Source organism: Pteropus medius, unplaced genomic scaffold, assembly GCF_902729225.1.
Source record: "Pteropus medius unplaced genomic scaffold, Ma_sr-lr_union100, whole genome shotgun sequence".
Classification (NCBI taxonomy): Eukaryota; Metazoa; Chordata; class Mammalia; order Chiroptera; family Pteropodidae; genus Pteropus; species Pteropus medius.
This window is the reverse complement of record NW_024349519.1, coordinates 1,003,861-1,021,108: the sequence shown is the minus strand read 5'-3', so window position 1 is coordinate 1,021,108 and position 17,248 is coordinate 1,003,861. Positions and strand designations below refer to the sequence as shown.

The window sequence follows — 17,248 nt, the reverse complement described above, 5'->3', positions numbered from 1 at the left end:
AAGACATAATTGGCAGGTGAGTTAACTCCATTTGGCACCAAACCAGAACTTGGACTTAATGTCATTTAACTGGGAAGCCATTTTTTGTGTTGGTTATAGTATAAAAGAAAAGCAAAGGGTTCTAAAATTTGCAACAGCAAGATTACATTACTCCTGACAGGACACTAGGGGAATTATATGAAGAACTGCTTTCACTTTGAGGCCAAATGAAAGCTGACACATACCTGCGGGAAGGTAAAATCAGAACCTTTCTATATAACAGTTAAAATCTATTCATATTGGTGATTCAATAATAATCATCTATGGACTCAAGTTTACTTTTCTTGTTAATTAATAAAATTTATCTGACTTGGAAAGTTGGAGCCATTAGTTGACTTAAGCCTAAGGCTAATGAAGAGTAGGATATGGTGTGGAACGTGAAGCTGGACTATATAAACGGCTTTTGACGGTCATCATAAAATATGGTGGTGAAAAATACCAACAGGATACGCACTTAGCTTGCCTTTTAAATAAAAATTTCTATTTTGTTGAAAGTTGAAATATATTCTGACTCCCAGTAACCTTATGATCTTCCCATTCATCACTGATGGCTTACTTCTCCACTAAAGCTTGGGAAGAAAACTAGAGACAGTTGGTACATGTCACATATATTATTTCCTTCTCAGCTTATAGATTATGTAACAGAAATGCCACTGTAGGAAAATTTAGGGACTAAGGAATTTAGTCATTATGGAACAGAGTAGAATGAAGAGGACCAAAATGTTGACTGAGCCTATAGATGCTTTTATAAGTATTTTTTTGGTTCAAAAAATAAAACTATTAAGAAAGAATATTCCTTCCTAATATTCCTTTTTTTTTTTTTTATTTTGTAATTCAGAAGGTCCTAAATCACTTTTCTTAAGTCACAACTTGGAGTGACTTGTAATTCAGATATTCTTTAGGTCAGATCTTAGTTGTGGGACAGGTATGAAGATTTAGGAAAAGGTCAGTAAAGAGTGGAGTCATCAGAAAACACCTCTTAGAGGAGATGAATAATTATCAAGCTTTGAAAGTAGAGTAGGATTTACATTGGCAGAAAAGATTGGGATAGAACACTGCATTTGGAAGTTATGATGTAAGCAGAGACATAGAAGGGACATGTAAGGGGCTCTACGAAGTATAACTAGAGTTAAGGAGCAACATATACTTGAAAGTAATGAGAGATGAAATCAGAGACTGAGGAAGAATGAGAGCATTTGATGAAGGAATCTGAATTTTTTTAAGGTTCCATTATTCCAAAACTCTTATGTTTACTGTATTTCCCACAATTATAACAATATTTTTTTAAAAATAGAAATGAAAATCGTATAACTTTAGCACCTTACTTAACACATAATTTGTCTTCTGTTTCCTCATGTCCCTTACCGTTTTCATATATAATCTTAATAGTTGTAATCATAGAGTATAATTTTATAATCTTTTCATTTAGAGTTATCTTTTATTCACCTCTGTATAAATGCCTACACTGTTAGTGTTTGTACATGTTTACAAATTTCTAAACAATGGGTCTGGAACATGTAAGATTTATTAGAATCAATACGAAGGCATTTTACTAAATATATTCTGTTGAAACAGACATCAAGATGAGGACAGAAAATTAGAATAATAATTGCTGCTGACATTTATTGAGCTGTTATTGTATGTCAGAAGCTTTTATGCACAATATCTCTAATGTACATAACAATATCACTTATAGTGTTATACTCATTTTATAAATGAAAAAAGGTAGGCACAGCAAAAGATAATTTGCCGAAAGTCATACTTGGTATTAAGTGACACTTTCCACTATACCATGCTTCCCTTTTTTTGTGTCTTACCAGGTTTCTGTTTGCCTTTTATTCTTTAATCTTTGTCTTCCTAGTCCACACGTGTCTTCCTTTAGACATTGCTATCATAATTTCAGAGAGAGGATTCAAAAAAAAAAAAAAATCAGTTTCAAATGAATATCTCGTCGGCCACTTGCTATGTGGTTTAACACTATTTTTCCTTACCAACTAGCAACTTGAACAATCAACTCCTTGGTAATCTAGGCTGCTGCTGGTCTTTTTTTCCTAAATATATTGTAAAGTATTATCACATCATATGTTATCAAGTATTACTTGAGAATTGAGATGCTTTGACTACTAGAAAAGAACAGGAATATTATCTATTGAGGGCCTGTCCCACAGTACAGCTTATATTCACATTCTAACTTCTTAAAAAAAGCTACTTCAGACTCTTGAAATATGAATCACATGTGCACATGCTTTGTGAAGGACTTCTGACAAAGAAGAACCCATTAAAATTTTTATAAGATCCAAATTTGATTTAATAAGCTAGTTTTTCCATTCATTTTACCCCAGTTTTTTAGCTCAGTATGATGACCTGTCTACCTAACTGGTGTTTTTTGTTTTTGTTTTGAGCCCAGATGTGTGTACCATACTCTAGTAAGGCCAGTGCTGGGAGTATGGAGTTTTACAAAACATGAAGCTAATAAAAACTACTGACCAACTCTCTTTTTTGGTTGTTTTATATGGGAAGAGAGTAGTATCTTCAGAGAAATGTAGGTGTTTGCATTAGCTTTGCTTGGATTTCTACTTTGAGCGGCTAATGGAATTAGAATAAATATGTTTTAAGATTTCAGCAAATCAAGTACAAATATTTTCTAAGAAAATTATTGAGTGGTTTAGAGCAGGGGTCCCCAACCTCTGGGCAACAGACCTGTACAGGGACTGGGCCGCACAGCAGGAGCAGGGGGCGAGGAATGAAGCTTCATCTGTATTTGCAGCAGCTTCACAGTTTTATTTTCACCTCAGCTCCACCTCAGATCAGGTATTAGATTCTCATAGGAGCACCAGCCCCTGGTGACGAAAAGGTTGGGGACTGCTGGTTTAGAGTATTACCCCTTGAAATAATTGGCAGTGGAGTTGCCAGAGTTGTGTGTTTATTATACATTATTTTCTAATGCAGCAGAAGTAAACAAATGATAGTTAACAATTCTTTGCTACTGAAAGCAATAGCTAGAATCAGAAAACTACATGTTAATATATTAATTAAAGGGCTTGCTTCAAATAATAGACCAACTATATCTTAGAGATATGAATGATAATGCCACAGAAACAACTATTCTGAGTATCTAAATTGTACAAAAGCTTTAGAATCAATTGAGCAAATGTGAAGGTGGTGAAAAGTTCTGGTAATGAGGGGAAGAAATACAGAGCATTCAGACATTTACCAGTTCTTTCTTTTCCTTAGTATCAGTGACCCAGCGTTCAAATCCATCTTTCATGATTGAAGAAAGGATATGGAAATTCTCTACACTTATTAAGCCCAGGCTTAATAAGACCTAGCATCTTTCTGAACAGAGTCTCAGCAATATTTAGCTGAATTTCTTTAGCAGTTAGAAAATCCAAGGTATCGGATGCATATTATGGTGTATTTCCATTCAGGAAAGCCTTTAGAGAACAGTTGCAAGCTTAGTATCCTCTTGGATTGGAGTGAACAAAGCTGCAGCAGAAAGTCCGACAGTCTGAATGAGCCTTTCATCACTCTGAAGGGACTCATTGCTTGCAGTTATGGCATCTAAAAACTGTTACTAAAAGCACGGGTACTTTAGAATCTCTTGGCTACAGGTCCATACTGGGACCACTATTTAGCTTAGGAACAGGAGGAAAACTTTAGCTTAAGTTTATTCATTGTTAGAAAGTTATATTACAGTAAATTATTATTTTTAATTGTAAAAAACGTCTGTTATTTATCTTATGCTTAGCCTACTTTCTACTTTTGAACTCTTCCTACCTTCTCTTTATTTTGTAATGCACGTTTCTCCAACTTTTTATTAAGAAAACTTTCAAAAAACAAAAGTTGATAGTACAGTAATCAGTGTATTTGCTGGGGGAGGGGGAGCGTTTTAAATTGCAGACATCATATCACGTCACCCCCTAAATGCTATAGTATGAATGACCTAGAAATATGGTTGTTCTTCTACACAACCATAATACATTATGTGATGTACTTTTAATTAAATTTTATTTTGTGTTGGTGTCAGCCTATCTATAGTGGTACTATCAGCTGGGAATGCCTGGAGGCACTCACCTGGGCTCTTCTACTATGGGTGAGCCAGTGTTGTGGCTGGACTGGCTTGTGGTTCTTATGATTGCAAGATGCACCTTAGCAACAATATCAGGGAACTTTGAAAAAAACAAGATTCATTATTAACAGACCCTGGAAGGTTCATGGCACTTCTAGGGCCACACAGCACTTCCAGGGCCACATAGCAAAGTCACAGAGAGAGAGAGAGAGAGATTGATTGAGGGAGAGAGAGCACATGGGATTCTGCCTTTATTGGAGTCAAGGGTTGGATGGTAGTGTTTTACAGGTTCATTCTTTGTTGGTAAATTTAAAACATAAGAGCAGGAACTGAGCGCAGAGGGAAAAATATGGTCACTCAAGTGGTCAGTTATTTAGGTCACCTAAGGCTTTGTGAAAGGATAACTTCATGAGCGAGGCAACCTGGCTTTTTATCTGGTTGTGTAGCTGGCACTATGTATTTATGAGATGGATGTCTTTGAAATGGATATCTCAGCAATCAAAAGCTAATGTCAAGCACTTATACCACATGTATTTTAAAATTTATTCATTTTTGTATTTCAAAGACTTGAGAAAATTTAATGGAAAATTGCAAATATATGTCAAGCTTTCCTCTGAGAAAATATCCTAACAGTGTTGGTTAACCAATAGATTCCTCTATTTAATGCTTAGCTGACATCAAACAGGACCTTTCAATAGATGTTATCAATAGATGGCGACATGAAAACAACCAACAAAATGAAGTAGAAGTGCTTACTGCTTTTCAGGGTTTTTTTGGCATGAAAATGTAAACTAATTTTTTAATGGTGTGGTTGTGTGGTTGTCCATGCACTGTCCTATAAATTTCTTATGATCACCAGTGAGTCATTCAAGCAACAAAGTTTATTTAAATGGCTGCTAGTCATTCTCACAGAAAAAAAAAAATTGTCATCACAATGTGCTAGCTCATACTGCCACAAAAAAATGTCTGATTGTGATGATGCAGAATTTTTTTTTCCTAAAAGCAAGGTCAGTCTACGGCCATGCTACCCTGAACACGCCTGATCCTGTCTGTTCTTTGATGGGAGACCACCTAGGAAGACCAGGTGCTGTAGGCATCCAATAAATAAATAAATAAATTAATTAATTAATAAAAATAAAAGCAAGGTTATATGACATTCTACTTTTCATAGTAAGATTGTAAGCTACAAAAAGCTTACCTGTTTACTGAAGTCTTTAAATAAATAGTTTAGAAGCTTTGTCAGAGATGAATTTGTATCTGCACCTTAAGGTGATGAAGCAACAGAAGAGAAGTGATGTCAGACTTGGGGCCCAGCAGCTCCTTTCTCTGTTGTGCTTTCGTTTTCCCCATTAGGTATTCCAAATGCTGCTAGAGTTCTTATAGCAAAATATTGCCAAAGTTTAGGACATGCTTTCCTAACAAGGTATTGCTACCCCACGATAGTTGCATCTTCTCTCCAGTCTAGCGCTTTTGGATTGATATGTTAACCAAATTTGTGTCATCGTAAGTCAGTTTATTAACATCATACATAATGATTATCAAACCTTTATTTTCTGGCACTTTCCTATAAAAGGATTTTACTGCTTGAGGAAATGACCTTGTCTTATATTTTTTGTATATCTCACACTGTAGTCTTCGTATTAACTGCTTTGTGCTTACATAACTACATATTGAGCTACACTGAATTAGTGTGTGGTTTGTGCGTGTGTGTGTGTGTATGGTTGGTTTTACACCAAGAAATAAGAGTGGAACTTTTATTAACTCTGAAGTTATATTCCTATTCAAAAGGAGAAATCAGAATGAATCCCAAGTTTGGAGAAAGTTGGAACATTTTGTTTGTGCAGATATTAATATTCTGGATTTTTTTTCTACCACTAAGCAAAACTGATATAGTAAGGAAAATTATTTGCATCCAGGGGTTGAATACTAGGGTAACCTACTCTCTAGGCTCTTATATAAGGACATGGAAAAGCTTTGCATGCCATTTACCATTTACATTTTCAACAAAGAAAATGCTAATTGTCTATTTAATGTTTTTTTCTACAAAAATCCTACCAGAAAACTTGGATTCTGTATTTTCTGGATTACCTGAAAATGTTTACCAAAACAAGCACAATGTATCTTTTGACTACTCTTTATTCTAAAGACTAAAGTACCAGTAGACTTGGTGCAACTGTGGCAAAATATTGAAGATATACAAATCCTAAATGTGGATAAATTTACCATGCCATGGCAGGTAATTCATTGGAAACAAAGCTGTCCAATTTTACAGACCAAAATATAAAATAAAAAATATATGAGTATATATGTGGATATACGTAATTTCTATTAGGACTTTTTGCCTGAAACATTATTTACCAAGAAATGTGTTTTGAAGATGGCTACTGCCATCTACTGGTCTACCGTAATATATGGCAATAAAAGAGAATTGGGTCTGTTTATTGGAATCCTTAAAATATTCTTTACTGAGGGTAAGGCAGAAATTTTTGTGGTCATACAGTCTTTACTTTGTAGTATGCTTTGAGTGAACAAACTCCATAAGTCTTTCTTCATTATTACAATGTGCTATTTCCTTGTTTCAAGTTTCTGATCAAATCTTTTTTGCTTTGTCATCTCTTCCTAGTTTAATGGATCGAGAAGTGGCATTGCTTGCTGAAATGGACAAAGTGAAAGCCGAAGCAAGTAAGATAGATCTTTAATTAAAACTGTTTCCCTACTGTTGAACTGTACCCCTGAAACTTACCTGGATTTCGTTGACCAATGTCACCATAATAAAAATAAATACATTAAAAAAGAAAAAAGCTATTACCAGTTAGTAAGTACCTGCTTCTCAAACCCTATAACAAAAGCTCAATATAAATGCCTCAACAAGCGTTTTTATATTTAGCTAAACAATCTTGAGCAGTTGTACTGCATTGGTGAATGAATTTTTTCAGGCAAAACAACTTTACAAGAGCCTGTTTTTAGAATATTTACGAATTTTAATATTTCGAATGTAGAGTTCAATGTATAAGAAGAAAATGTGTCATACTATGCCACCGCAACATCAACTTAGGAAAATAAAGTCTCTTGTAGGTGCCTATTTTTTTTCTTTTTCTCTAGTGATGAAAGAATTCCTTTGATATAATCAGAGGAGACTCACCAGGTTACCTACAATTTAGTGTATTAGTTCATGTCATTACCTATCGCAGAACTTTGTTTTCTTGATTTGTAGAAGTCTTCACTCAATATCTGTTATCATTAGGTAGGAGAAAAGTCGGTGAATTGAGGGTCGATGTCTAGGGTTCCGTGAAAGCTTACCAAAATAAATTCTGAAGGAATAGAGTCTAACTTAGGTAATTTGTGGTGTTTTATACAGAAGAACCAGATATCTGTTTTTTGGTAATTTCTATTAAGTATTTATTATGTTAAGGATATACAGCTATATGAAATGAAGGGAATGCCAACTGTAGCTTTACAATGGCATTTATTTGAGGCTTTTCAGCAGCAGGTGTTACCTTCATGCATTGAATGCCAGATTTGTAATTAGGAAGGTTGTTTCTTTTAACCTGCCCTCGAACTGGGAAGAATGGAAGTAGCTTGAAATGATGACTCAGTTAAATCATTTGTGTCTGTGGTCATGGGCCAGAGGAAGCAGCTTTGAAGCAGAGTTCATTTCGATCCATTTTAACCTGAAATGTTGAATACATAGCAGAGATGCTATCCACTATTTTTTGGAGGTAAGATTTCATTTAAATTGAGTGGTACATCCTAACATTCCTAAATGTAACAGTTTTAGTCCATTCATGTACCTGTGTGTTCTTTTTGAAGATGAAGTTTCAGATAACATCTAGTAAGAAGACATTGTCCTTTGAACATATTTCAAGGAGACTAATGTAATTAACTCCCATCACCGAGCTTCAGCCAATTATCAATTCATGGCTAATCTTATTTTCTCAAAATCAGAGCTACAGTTTTACTTCATCAATTTTTTAATCTGTATCTCCTTTCTTTCATGCTAAAAATCCTGGTTCTTGATAATACTAATGTAATTACTCATTTTCTGGTACTGTCAAGAAGGTGCTTCTTTTTCCTTTTTATACATTGTAGTTTTATTAATTTATATGTTCATAGTACTTCACAGTTCAGAGTTTTTTCACTCTTTCATATATAATCTTCATGTCAACTATGAGGTGGTTAGAGTTTCCTAATTTTTTTTTTCACTTTATAAATGAAGAAACTAGTTATTTGGGAAAATATGACTTGTCTAAAGTCATATAATTAGGTGCTTTGAATTAATTTTATGTATAGAAATCTTTACTTGACAAATTTTCTCCATATTAAGATCTATAATTCTAGAATGCTGGAGCTGAGAGAAAATGAATTTGATACAAATGCCAAATAGGTTATATCTTGGGAGCTAAACCAATAGATTATTTGTAGCTGTTGGGCCTTGGTATTGAGACTTTTGTAGGCTCGTTCCTAACTTATTGAGAAAGTATGCCCTTACTAATTAACCTGACATGGGTCTGAGCATGTCATACCCATGGGTGGCATACTTAGCAATCAGGCTAAGTAAACTTGCTAAGGAGGTTTAGATCTCTGTAATACCTGATGTAGCTCTTCGAAAATTTTATTTTTTTCCTAATATAAATGTGGCTAATTTCACAATAGATTACAGGATTCTGTGTATAACAAGAATTGAATTTGACTGTATGCAACACGTGTGGGCTAAATACACGTGAGTTTATTTTTCTCTCGTGAAATGAAAAGTCAAGAGGTAAGTGATCCAGAGCTGAAGGGCATCTCCAAAATTACATGAAGAGACCAGGCTTCACTGTCCTACTCAGCCATTCTTAGAATGTGTTTACAATCAAAGGTACCTCCTAGGGCTCCAGTTGAGGAGGAGCAAAATGTGACATGCCAGCTAAAACTCCTATAAAGAACTTTGCTGTAAACCTCACCCTGTGAGTTCTGCTTAGATCTCAGTGGCCAGACTGTATCACGTGACTGTCTTATCTGTTGCAAAGCCAAAAAAAATGTAGATTTTTTACCTAAGTAGGTTGGTACCCAACAACATTGGACTTCTGGTAGGAGAATGGATATGCAGTCATTAACAGTCTTTGCTACAGTACACCCCTCAGCTACCCAACATCCTTCTTTTTTCTAAAATGAAAACATACTCACCTTCTCCTCAATAGCATCACCTCCAAAATCTCAGCTAGTTAGTATATTCAGCTGAAAGTCCAAGGCTTCCGGAGAATTTTAGATCTTCCAACAGGTCTGGATATGGCACACTGTAGTCTGGGGTCCCAGAAACTAAAAGAAAAGTTAAGTGCCCCCTCCTCCAATATTACATAGATAAAGAAGAGATAATTATAGTAAAAATTCCCATTTGGAAAAGCAATGATCAACTCTTACTGGACAAGAATAGCAGAGTCCCTGCCCTGGTGGAAGAGAAAGTTACTTGGTTTATCTGGTAGCCCTTAGTTCTGTTTCTTAGGAAGATTTCTTATACCCATGTCCTCTGTAGCCCCTGGCTCTCTAAGATTTTTTTTTTATTGTTTGTTGTTCTCCATGGTCATATCTGAGTTACATGTCTGGGAGCATGCCAAAGAAGATGCTTCTTAAAATGCTGTAAACAACCTAAATATCTATCACTAGGGAACTTGGTAAATAACTGTGGTATATCCACATAGTAAAATACTATGTGGCTGTTAAACAGAGGGAGATTCAATATATTAATAGGAATTGAACTTCACGATATATTAAGTAAAAATAGCTAAAGTAAAGGAAGGACCGTGTATATGATATACTCTCATATGTGACGAAATAAAAAAAGGGAGAGGGGTGTATGTTGTATATGTGTAGAATATATTTGGAAGTATACTTAAGAAATTGTTTACAGTGGTTTCCTCTGGGGAGGGGACCACAAAGTCAGAAATAGGAGGGACACTATTTTCATTTCATACTCATTTATTCTAGGTGAATTTTTTTTTATCATATGTGCATATTTGTTTTAATTTACATGCTTGATGAAATTTTGAATAGAAAAAAAGACATGATTTATGCATGTTTATGATTCATAAAAAGTATTTACTATTTAACTGCCTTCAGAGTCCCTCAAGAAGGTGGAAACTGAACCTTTGGTATTTTCATTTTCTGGGTAGGTGGGCTGCTAAGCCTTTGGCTGTCCACATACATACTGCAAGACCTATACTTCCAGTTCTTCTTTATCCTGTTGAGCAGAACGTAAGCGTCATACTCCTTTTCCTCTACAGTGGAAATTTTGCTCAGCCGACAAAAGAAAGCCGAACTTTTAAAGAAGATGACTGATGTGGCTGTTCGAATGTCAGAAGAGCAATTGGTTGAGCTCAGAGCTGATATCAAGGTAAAACTTCCTTCTCTTTTCTGCCTTTCTTCTTACCCTCGGGACTAAAGTAGCAAATCTCCATAATTCATGGCCATATCAAATATATTGAACTCATGATCTTCCCTTCTGAAACCTGGCCCTCTTCCTGGTTCCCTTTCTCTGTAAGTGGTACTGTCATCTACACAGTTGTCCAAGCTGGAAACCTTAGGAAATTTCTCCTTTCTTACATGAAATCAATCAGCAGACCCTGTCCATTTGGCTTCCTACTGAATCTCACATCTGGCCTTTACTTTTGAGCTCCACCACCACCATCATGATCAAGTTACTATTATCTCTTGCTTGCACTTCTGTAATAGCTTCTTAACTGATTCCACTCATCCACTTTGCCACTGTTCCACCCTCCCAGTTCCTCCAAATCTGTTCCTCACGCTACAGTAACCTACTTGCAACTTTCCGTTGCTTTTAGAAAAAAGACTACCATTCTTAACACAGGCTGTAGGGCCCTGCATGGTCTGTCTCTGCCACCATCTTCATTTCACACTATACCTCTCTTGTTTTCTATATTCCAGCCATATTAACTTTTTCTTTCCACAGACATACCCTGTTGCCTCCTAGAGGGCTACTGCACATGCTTTCCTACCTGTGGAAAATCCTCTTTTCCCTCCCTGCCACTCTCAGCACACATAATCACGACCTACTCATCGTTCTGGACTTTTCTGTCATATCCCCCTATTTTGTGCCTTCATAGCACAGTTATATTCCATGTATGTTTAATTACTGTATCTTTCTCACTAGATTGTGAACTTTACAATGGAAGGAACTGCTGTGTCTCCAGTGCCTAGCATAGTAGTAGTTATTCAGTAAATATTTAAATCGTTGGTTGGTCGATTTAGATTTTATAGAGAAAAATGAGCAATTTGAGATGTTGATTTTATTGTGATCTATTTAACACTCATACATTTTAAATTCTTAAGAACAGCGTTTCTGAGACTAAGCATGGGAACCTGAGAGAGGTGGGATCGTCAAGGGTAGTTGTAGACACTGGTATTCTAAATAATTGTTTATTAAGCATGAGCTGTATGAACAAGAAGAGTTGGCCTTCCCTGCTCCTGAGCCCTTAACCTCTGTTCCTTTTCAATGCATGTGATTCATTGCCATATATGAGAGGAATACTTGCTGTAGAAGCCATGTGTAACGGCCTTTGTAAAATAAAAAGATAGATGGAAGATCATCTAAACCCTTACAGATGTCCTTGTTATCATTTTGACCTAGTCTGCCACACAAACCTATGTCATGTTGTTATTCTCTCACTCCTTCCCCATAGATACTGTTGGGAGTGAAATAGCAGAACAACATAAATTTTAATTATCATTTTCTAAAACTGTAATTTAATTATCAGTTAACTAAAACTGTAGTACTAAATTTTTGGAAAGTCTTCCTCGCAAAAATAAAAACTAAAAAAATAAATAAATAAAACATTAAGTACTCATACTGAAAAACAAAACAAAATAAAAAAGATAAAGTCTTCCTTGCATCGATGCCAGTCAGTCTCATTCAGCTGTCTGGGAAAAGCCAGAATCCCCTTTGGAATTAGATGAGAATTCTGGCTCTCATAAGGCTTCATCTGTTTCTCTTCCCACGTGGTCAAAAAGCTGCTAGAAATATTTCTGCAGGCTGACTAAGGATCTGTTGTTTCTCTCCATGTTTTCCGTGTACTGAAGTGGGTGCTATGCAATTTAAATGTCTTATTTCCAGATCATTTTATTTCCGTCATTCCTTTGGCTCAACACACTCTAGAATTTGTTTCAGAATTAATCTCAGACTGATATTACGTGTCTGAAGGCTTTGTTACAGAGGTTTATGTGCTTTCCTAAGCCACAGTATACTCTGAAGCTTTAGGGCTTCAAGGCCCAGAGATAATTTTTATTTCTCCTTTCCCTTCATTACTTCTAGATGCATCTCAAGGATTCTGATGCATTCAGTTCTACTCCTTGAAAATCCAAAACAGCCAGTGAGAGGACTGCTCTGAGGAGTTTGATTCTTCTAAATTATATCTAGACCTTTAACTTTTCTTTTTCTCTTCTTTTCATCTGAAAAAAAAAAAAAATGATTCCAGGCTACTTTAGAAATTGTTTATTGAAACAGACCTCCAGAAACACCTTATTCCTGACATGTTTCTAGTCCCACAATTTCTGTATTATAGTTAGTTTTTGACTAAAGGGGTTGATTACTTCTCAGCTCAGTCTGCTTAAAAGGATTAAATTATTTGCAGCATAAACTTCTCATTTGTAAAGTTGACTTTTCACATGAATGATTTTCCATCTCAAGAAATCATTTCTATTTCAAGAACTAACAAACCCTACTTTATAAAGAGGTGAAGCGGGTTTCCTAAGGAAGTTCCTATTAAGAAACACCAAACCATCTATTTAAATGAAATCACTGTTGTAACTTAATGAGCATTTTTGCTGCCTCTGCTTCCGTATAAGATGGGATGATATGGAGAGTAGCCAACAGTGGAAAGATGGCCCTCTACTATAAATTCTTTCCTTTCTCTTAATTATACTAAGTGAGTTTTGACCATCATGTAGCATTTCTTAAAGCTCCCAAATAGACTTATCTTTGCGCTCTTAAGAAAATGACTGAATTTTATCACCCAGCATTGGTAATATGTCCATTAGTAAACTTTGAAGCAGTAAAAAGAAGACAATTGAAAATAATTGTTTCATCTGTACATAGCAAGCTATAGATTCCATGTGTACTGTTTGTCTCACTTGGAGGCTTTTCTTTGCCCTTTCTCCAGCATTTTGTTAGTGAACGTAAATATGATGAGGATCTGGGACGAGTAGCCCGGTTCACCTGTGACGTAGAGACCCTAAAGAAGAACATTGATTCATTTGGACAAGGTGAGATGGTGAGAGATTTAGGGCACTAGAGATGGCGATGAGAAGACTACCCTCTACTAAATAGAAATTAAAGTGCCAGTTGGCTTCTCCACTGATTCTTCTTTAGCGCCTCTTGTGTTTTTGTTTGTTTGCTTGTTTTTATGAAAACTAAGTCTGAGATCCTTAAGAAGTCAGTAGACTTGGAAGCTTTAAGCCCTGAGCATAGATATTTTCTAGCTCCCTAAATTTGCAATATATTTTCACCATTCTTCGTTGAGAGGTATATGATATGCATTATAGAGAACGTGGGGCTCTGGAGTCAGACCAAGTTTGAATCCTTGCCTCTACACTGACCTTTTGGAACCTCATTTTACTTCTCTCCAAAATGAAGATAACAATACCTGCCTTGTGTGGCACACAATAGTTACTTAAATAACAGCTTCAAAAGGGTTGAGGTGGGGATCACTTCATAGATTATACAAATGTCCATCAGGTAGGCTCTTCACCTGAAACTAATATAAAATAATATTGAATGTCAACTGTAATTGAAAAATGAAATTTTTTAAAAGGGGGAGGTGTGCCTCTAAAGCGAGAGTTTGTTGTGATACCAGTCAAACCCTCAGCTCAGCTCCTTTGTTCTTTCCATCTCAGTATAAAAGCGAAATGTTGGACCTAGGGCAGTGATTGTGAACTCAATGTTAGTCCAGGCTTAAAACCAAGAAAAAAATCAAGGGGGCAGTTAAACCATTGAATTCTGACAAATTTTAAATTGAAAATGTTAATATATTTCGGCAAGATTGATATTTTGAATTTAGGATGATTTTTGCAGAAAGAACCTTAGGAAGATACATGTTTATTTAAAGACTAGTTCTGTTCATATTAACTAACTTTGATTATTTATACCATGCATCATTCAAATTTTTAGAAAAAGATTTAGCCCTTACCTTTTTCTTTCTTTACAAAGTCTGTACGTTAGAGTGTTCTTTGCGTAGGAAACTGAACATATGGCCCATACTATTGTTCCTAGGCTTAGTCAGCTGCAGGAGCCATAGCCAGGAGTTTAGGTAGTAGAAATGCCAAGAAGTCATTACTTGGTGGGGGGATGTGTCGCTCTGATCTTAAACTGTTATTCCTGTCTCTAAGAATTTCTTTACAAAGCAGTGAGGATTTGGAGGGAATGAAGGAGGAGGGCAAAGGGAGATTTTCTTTCTTGTTACCCAATTTGTAAGCTTTTCTTTAGAATTACTCAAGTAGATGATTCTTTATCTTAAATTGCTCATTGTGAAATGGAGAAATAGGGAAAACCTTACCCTTAATGCTCTTTCAGCATATGATGACATATTTCTCATATTTCTATTTCAGTGTCTCATCCAAAGAACAGCTATTCAACCCGGTCCCGATGTAGTTCAGCTACATCTGTGTCCTTGAGTAGTCTTTGTGATGCCTCTGCTGCTTCGTCTTCCACCTGTGCCTCCGCTCCCAGCCTTACAAATGCTAACAAGAAAAACTTGGGACCAGGAGAGACTCCTGCAGCCATAGCAAACTCCAGTGGCCGGCCCTACCAGCCTCATCGAGAGGTAACCTGGCTTCCCCACTGAGCTAGTTAGGAAGAACATTACCAGATTGTCGCCATTTAAATGCTTACAGCTCAGTACATTACCTTCCTCTCTTTATTCTCATTCCACACCTATTTTCAATCCCTCCAGCCCCAGCTAGTTCCAAAGAAAGCATTTGGTATATATGTTCCAAACCATCAGCTAGTTTAGATTTCCTGTTGCCAAGACTGCTGACTTTCTGATGTTGGCAGTGATCCCAGCTGTTGTAGGTAGTATTGCCTGTTAATTAGTCACACTGGGAGTCATGTACCCATCTCGAGGTAGACAAGCACCACAGTGGCAGATTGACCAGAGTGCATCTGATGGAGCAGCTCCCTAGAAGCACAATGTAGAATATATCAGGTAGAGAGTGCACCTAGTATGTGGGGAGTGAACACTGGAAAGTTGCAGAATAATCCAAAGTTTATTCTCCTTGGTTTGATAAAGATACCAAAGAGCAATTCAAGGCAATGTCAACAATTCTTCAGAACTATATTACATTGGAATTGGAGGATAAAAGTAAAATCCATGCCATCAGCTTTCTGGATTATAATGTGAAAATGTACTACATGTCACAGCAACATGATCTGTGGTTCATGATATATAGCAAAGCAAATCATAATGATGTTTATTTTAGTATTCCAAATGTTCATTATCTTTACAAATGGCATATGATCTGCAAAGTTCAGACGTGTGATAAGATACTTGCACAATTGAGTCCTTGTAATAACTCAAAGAATGTTCTTTCTTCCTTCTTTGGCTTGTGCCCAGCTAAAGAAAACCCTTCAGTGGAGAAGAGCCTAGAGGTGAAAGGCAGAAGAAAAAATAGTGAAAGATTTATTATCTCTGATGTAGTGGCTAGGTTGAATTGGCTGACAGAATTCTCTGAGTCTTGAGAAATAACTGAATCCTAGGCACAGAATGCTACAGTTATGCTGTCAGAAGACTCCTATAAACCGAACTGGAATGAGCAGGGTACCATAATGCCAGAGTGCTTTGAACATTGTATTCTTTTATCCTTAGGTATTGCCGGGGAACAGACGAGGAGGACAAGGCTACAGGCCACAGGGCCAAAAGTCCAGTGACCCCACGAACCAAGGGCGACATGACAGTATGGGTCGTTACAGAAATAGCTCATGGTATTCATCTGGTTCCAGGTATCAGAGTGTGCCACCACAAGTACCAGGAAACACTAGTGAATGGGGCCAGGCTCACTCTGCAGGGACCAATGGAACTGGCGCCAGCATGGAGCCCAGCCCACCCAAGCCCTCATTCAAGAAGGGGCTTCCCCAGCGCAAACCCAGGACCTCTCATTCTGAAGCTGTGAACTCTTGAGGGAAATTCCAGTTGGCCTCTCTCCTCAATCCCATACAATTCAACTTGGTATCTGGACTTTAGAAAACCTATAGTTAGATTTAATAACAAAAATAAGTTTACATGTGTCACTTTTTATGCCATTCTAAATGTTTTTGATTTCTTCTCTCCTCATTTCCTCTTTACCATTTTTGGAGGCAAACCTGTTTTTCCCTCGGCCTTTCCCAATGATATGGATTGATTCTGATTGGTCGTTTCCACCAGGAATCATAGGCAGCTGTAACCAGGTTTCCCAAGGGTAAGCAATGTTCTTCCCGTGGCACCAGGCCTTTCAGTTTCCAAAGAGGCCTTCCTCTGCAGCCTCCTACTGTTCAGCTTCTCAGGAGGAGACATATCAGAGCTAGTCCTGTTGCCTTTCCAGTCTGAGCAGAAGCCACATATTCCTGGCAGTTTCCTTCTAAACAACAGTGTAACCAAAAGCAATGAGAGGATTGAGTGCTGTACTGAATTAGCCAGAGAAAGAGAAATTTAATTGGTGAAAAAGAACACTATGAAATATTTGAGAATCTGCCTCTCCTCCCGGAACATGCCTAAGACTGACACTCAGATCAGGGTTCCAGCCTCCTGCTTGGCACCATAACTTAACCTGCAGTTTCTTCAGTGCCCAAAGCCTTGTTTCCTGTTACTTTAGACTACAAACCAGTCTAGGGAAATCTATGGGAAAGTAGCATTTAATTAAAGTTTAAAAAAGGGAAAAAGTTTCTTTGTTTCAGTGTTTGAAGATTTTTGTTGTTATTCTCCCTCTTTTCTGAATCTTATTCTGATCTTGAACCAAATTTATAGTAATATAATTAGTGTTAATCTAAGATGTATCCATCAAAAAATCGCCACAGTCAGTCTTTATAGTTGAATAAATAAAAACAACTGCATAAATGTTCCCACATTTGTTTCCTAGCAGCAAGTGACTTCATTTCATTTTCTGTTTTTCTTTGGGTCT

The 17,248-nt window shown here is 36.6% G+C and overlaps 1 protein-coding gene across 2 annotated transcripts in view; it reads left to right on the top strand.

Moving 5' to 3' along the window:
• SPATS2 (spermatogenesis associated serine rich 2) overlaps window positions 1-17,192 on the top strand; it is a 91,153-nt gene extending 73,961 nt beyond the window's left edge. For both annotated transcript variants that reach the window (XM_039882111.1, XM_039882113.1), the window contains 5 exons: window positions 6,732-6,790; window positions 10,369-10,478; window positions 13,261-13,363; window positions 14,705-14,919; window positions 15,961-17,192. In XM_039882111.1, the coding sequence (XP_039738045.1) occupies window positions 6,732-6,790; window positions 10,369-10,478; window positions 13,261-13,363; window positions 14,705-14,919; window positions 15,961-16,272 (799 nt within the window). In that variant the 3' untranslated portion in view covers window positions 16,273-17,192. The remainder of the gene's footprint in view (window positions 1-6,731; window positions 6,791-10,368; window positions 10,479-13,260; window positions 13,364-14,704; window positions 14,920-15,960) is intronic.
• The last annotated feature ends 56 nt before the right edge of the window (window positions 17,193-17,248 follow it).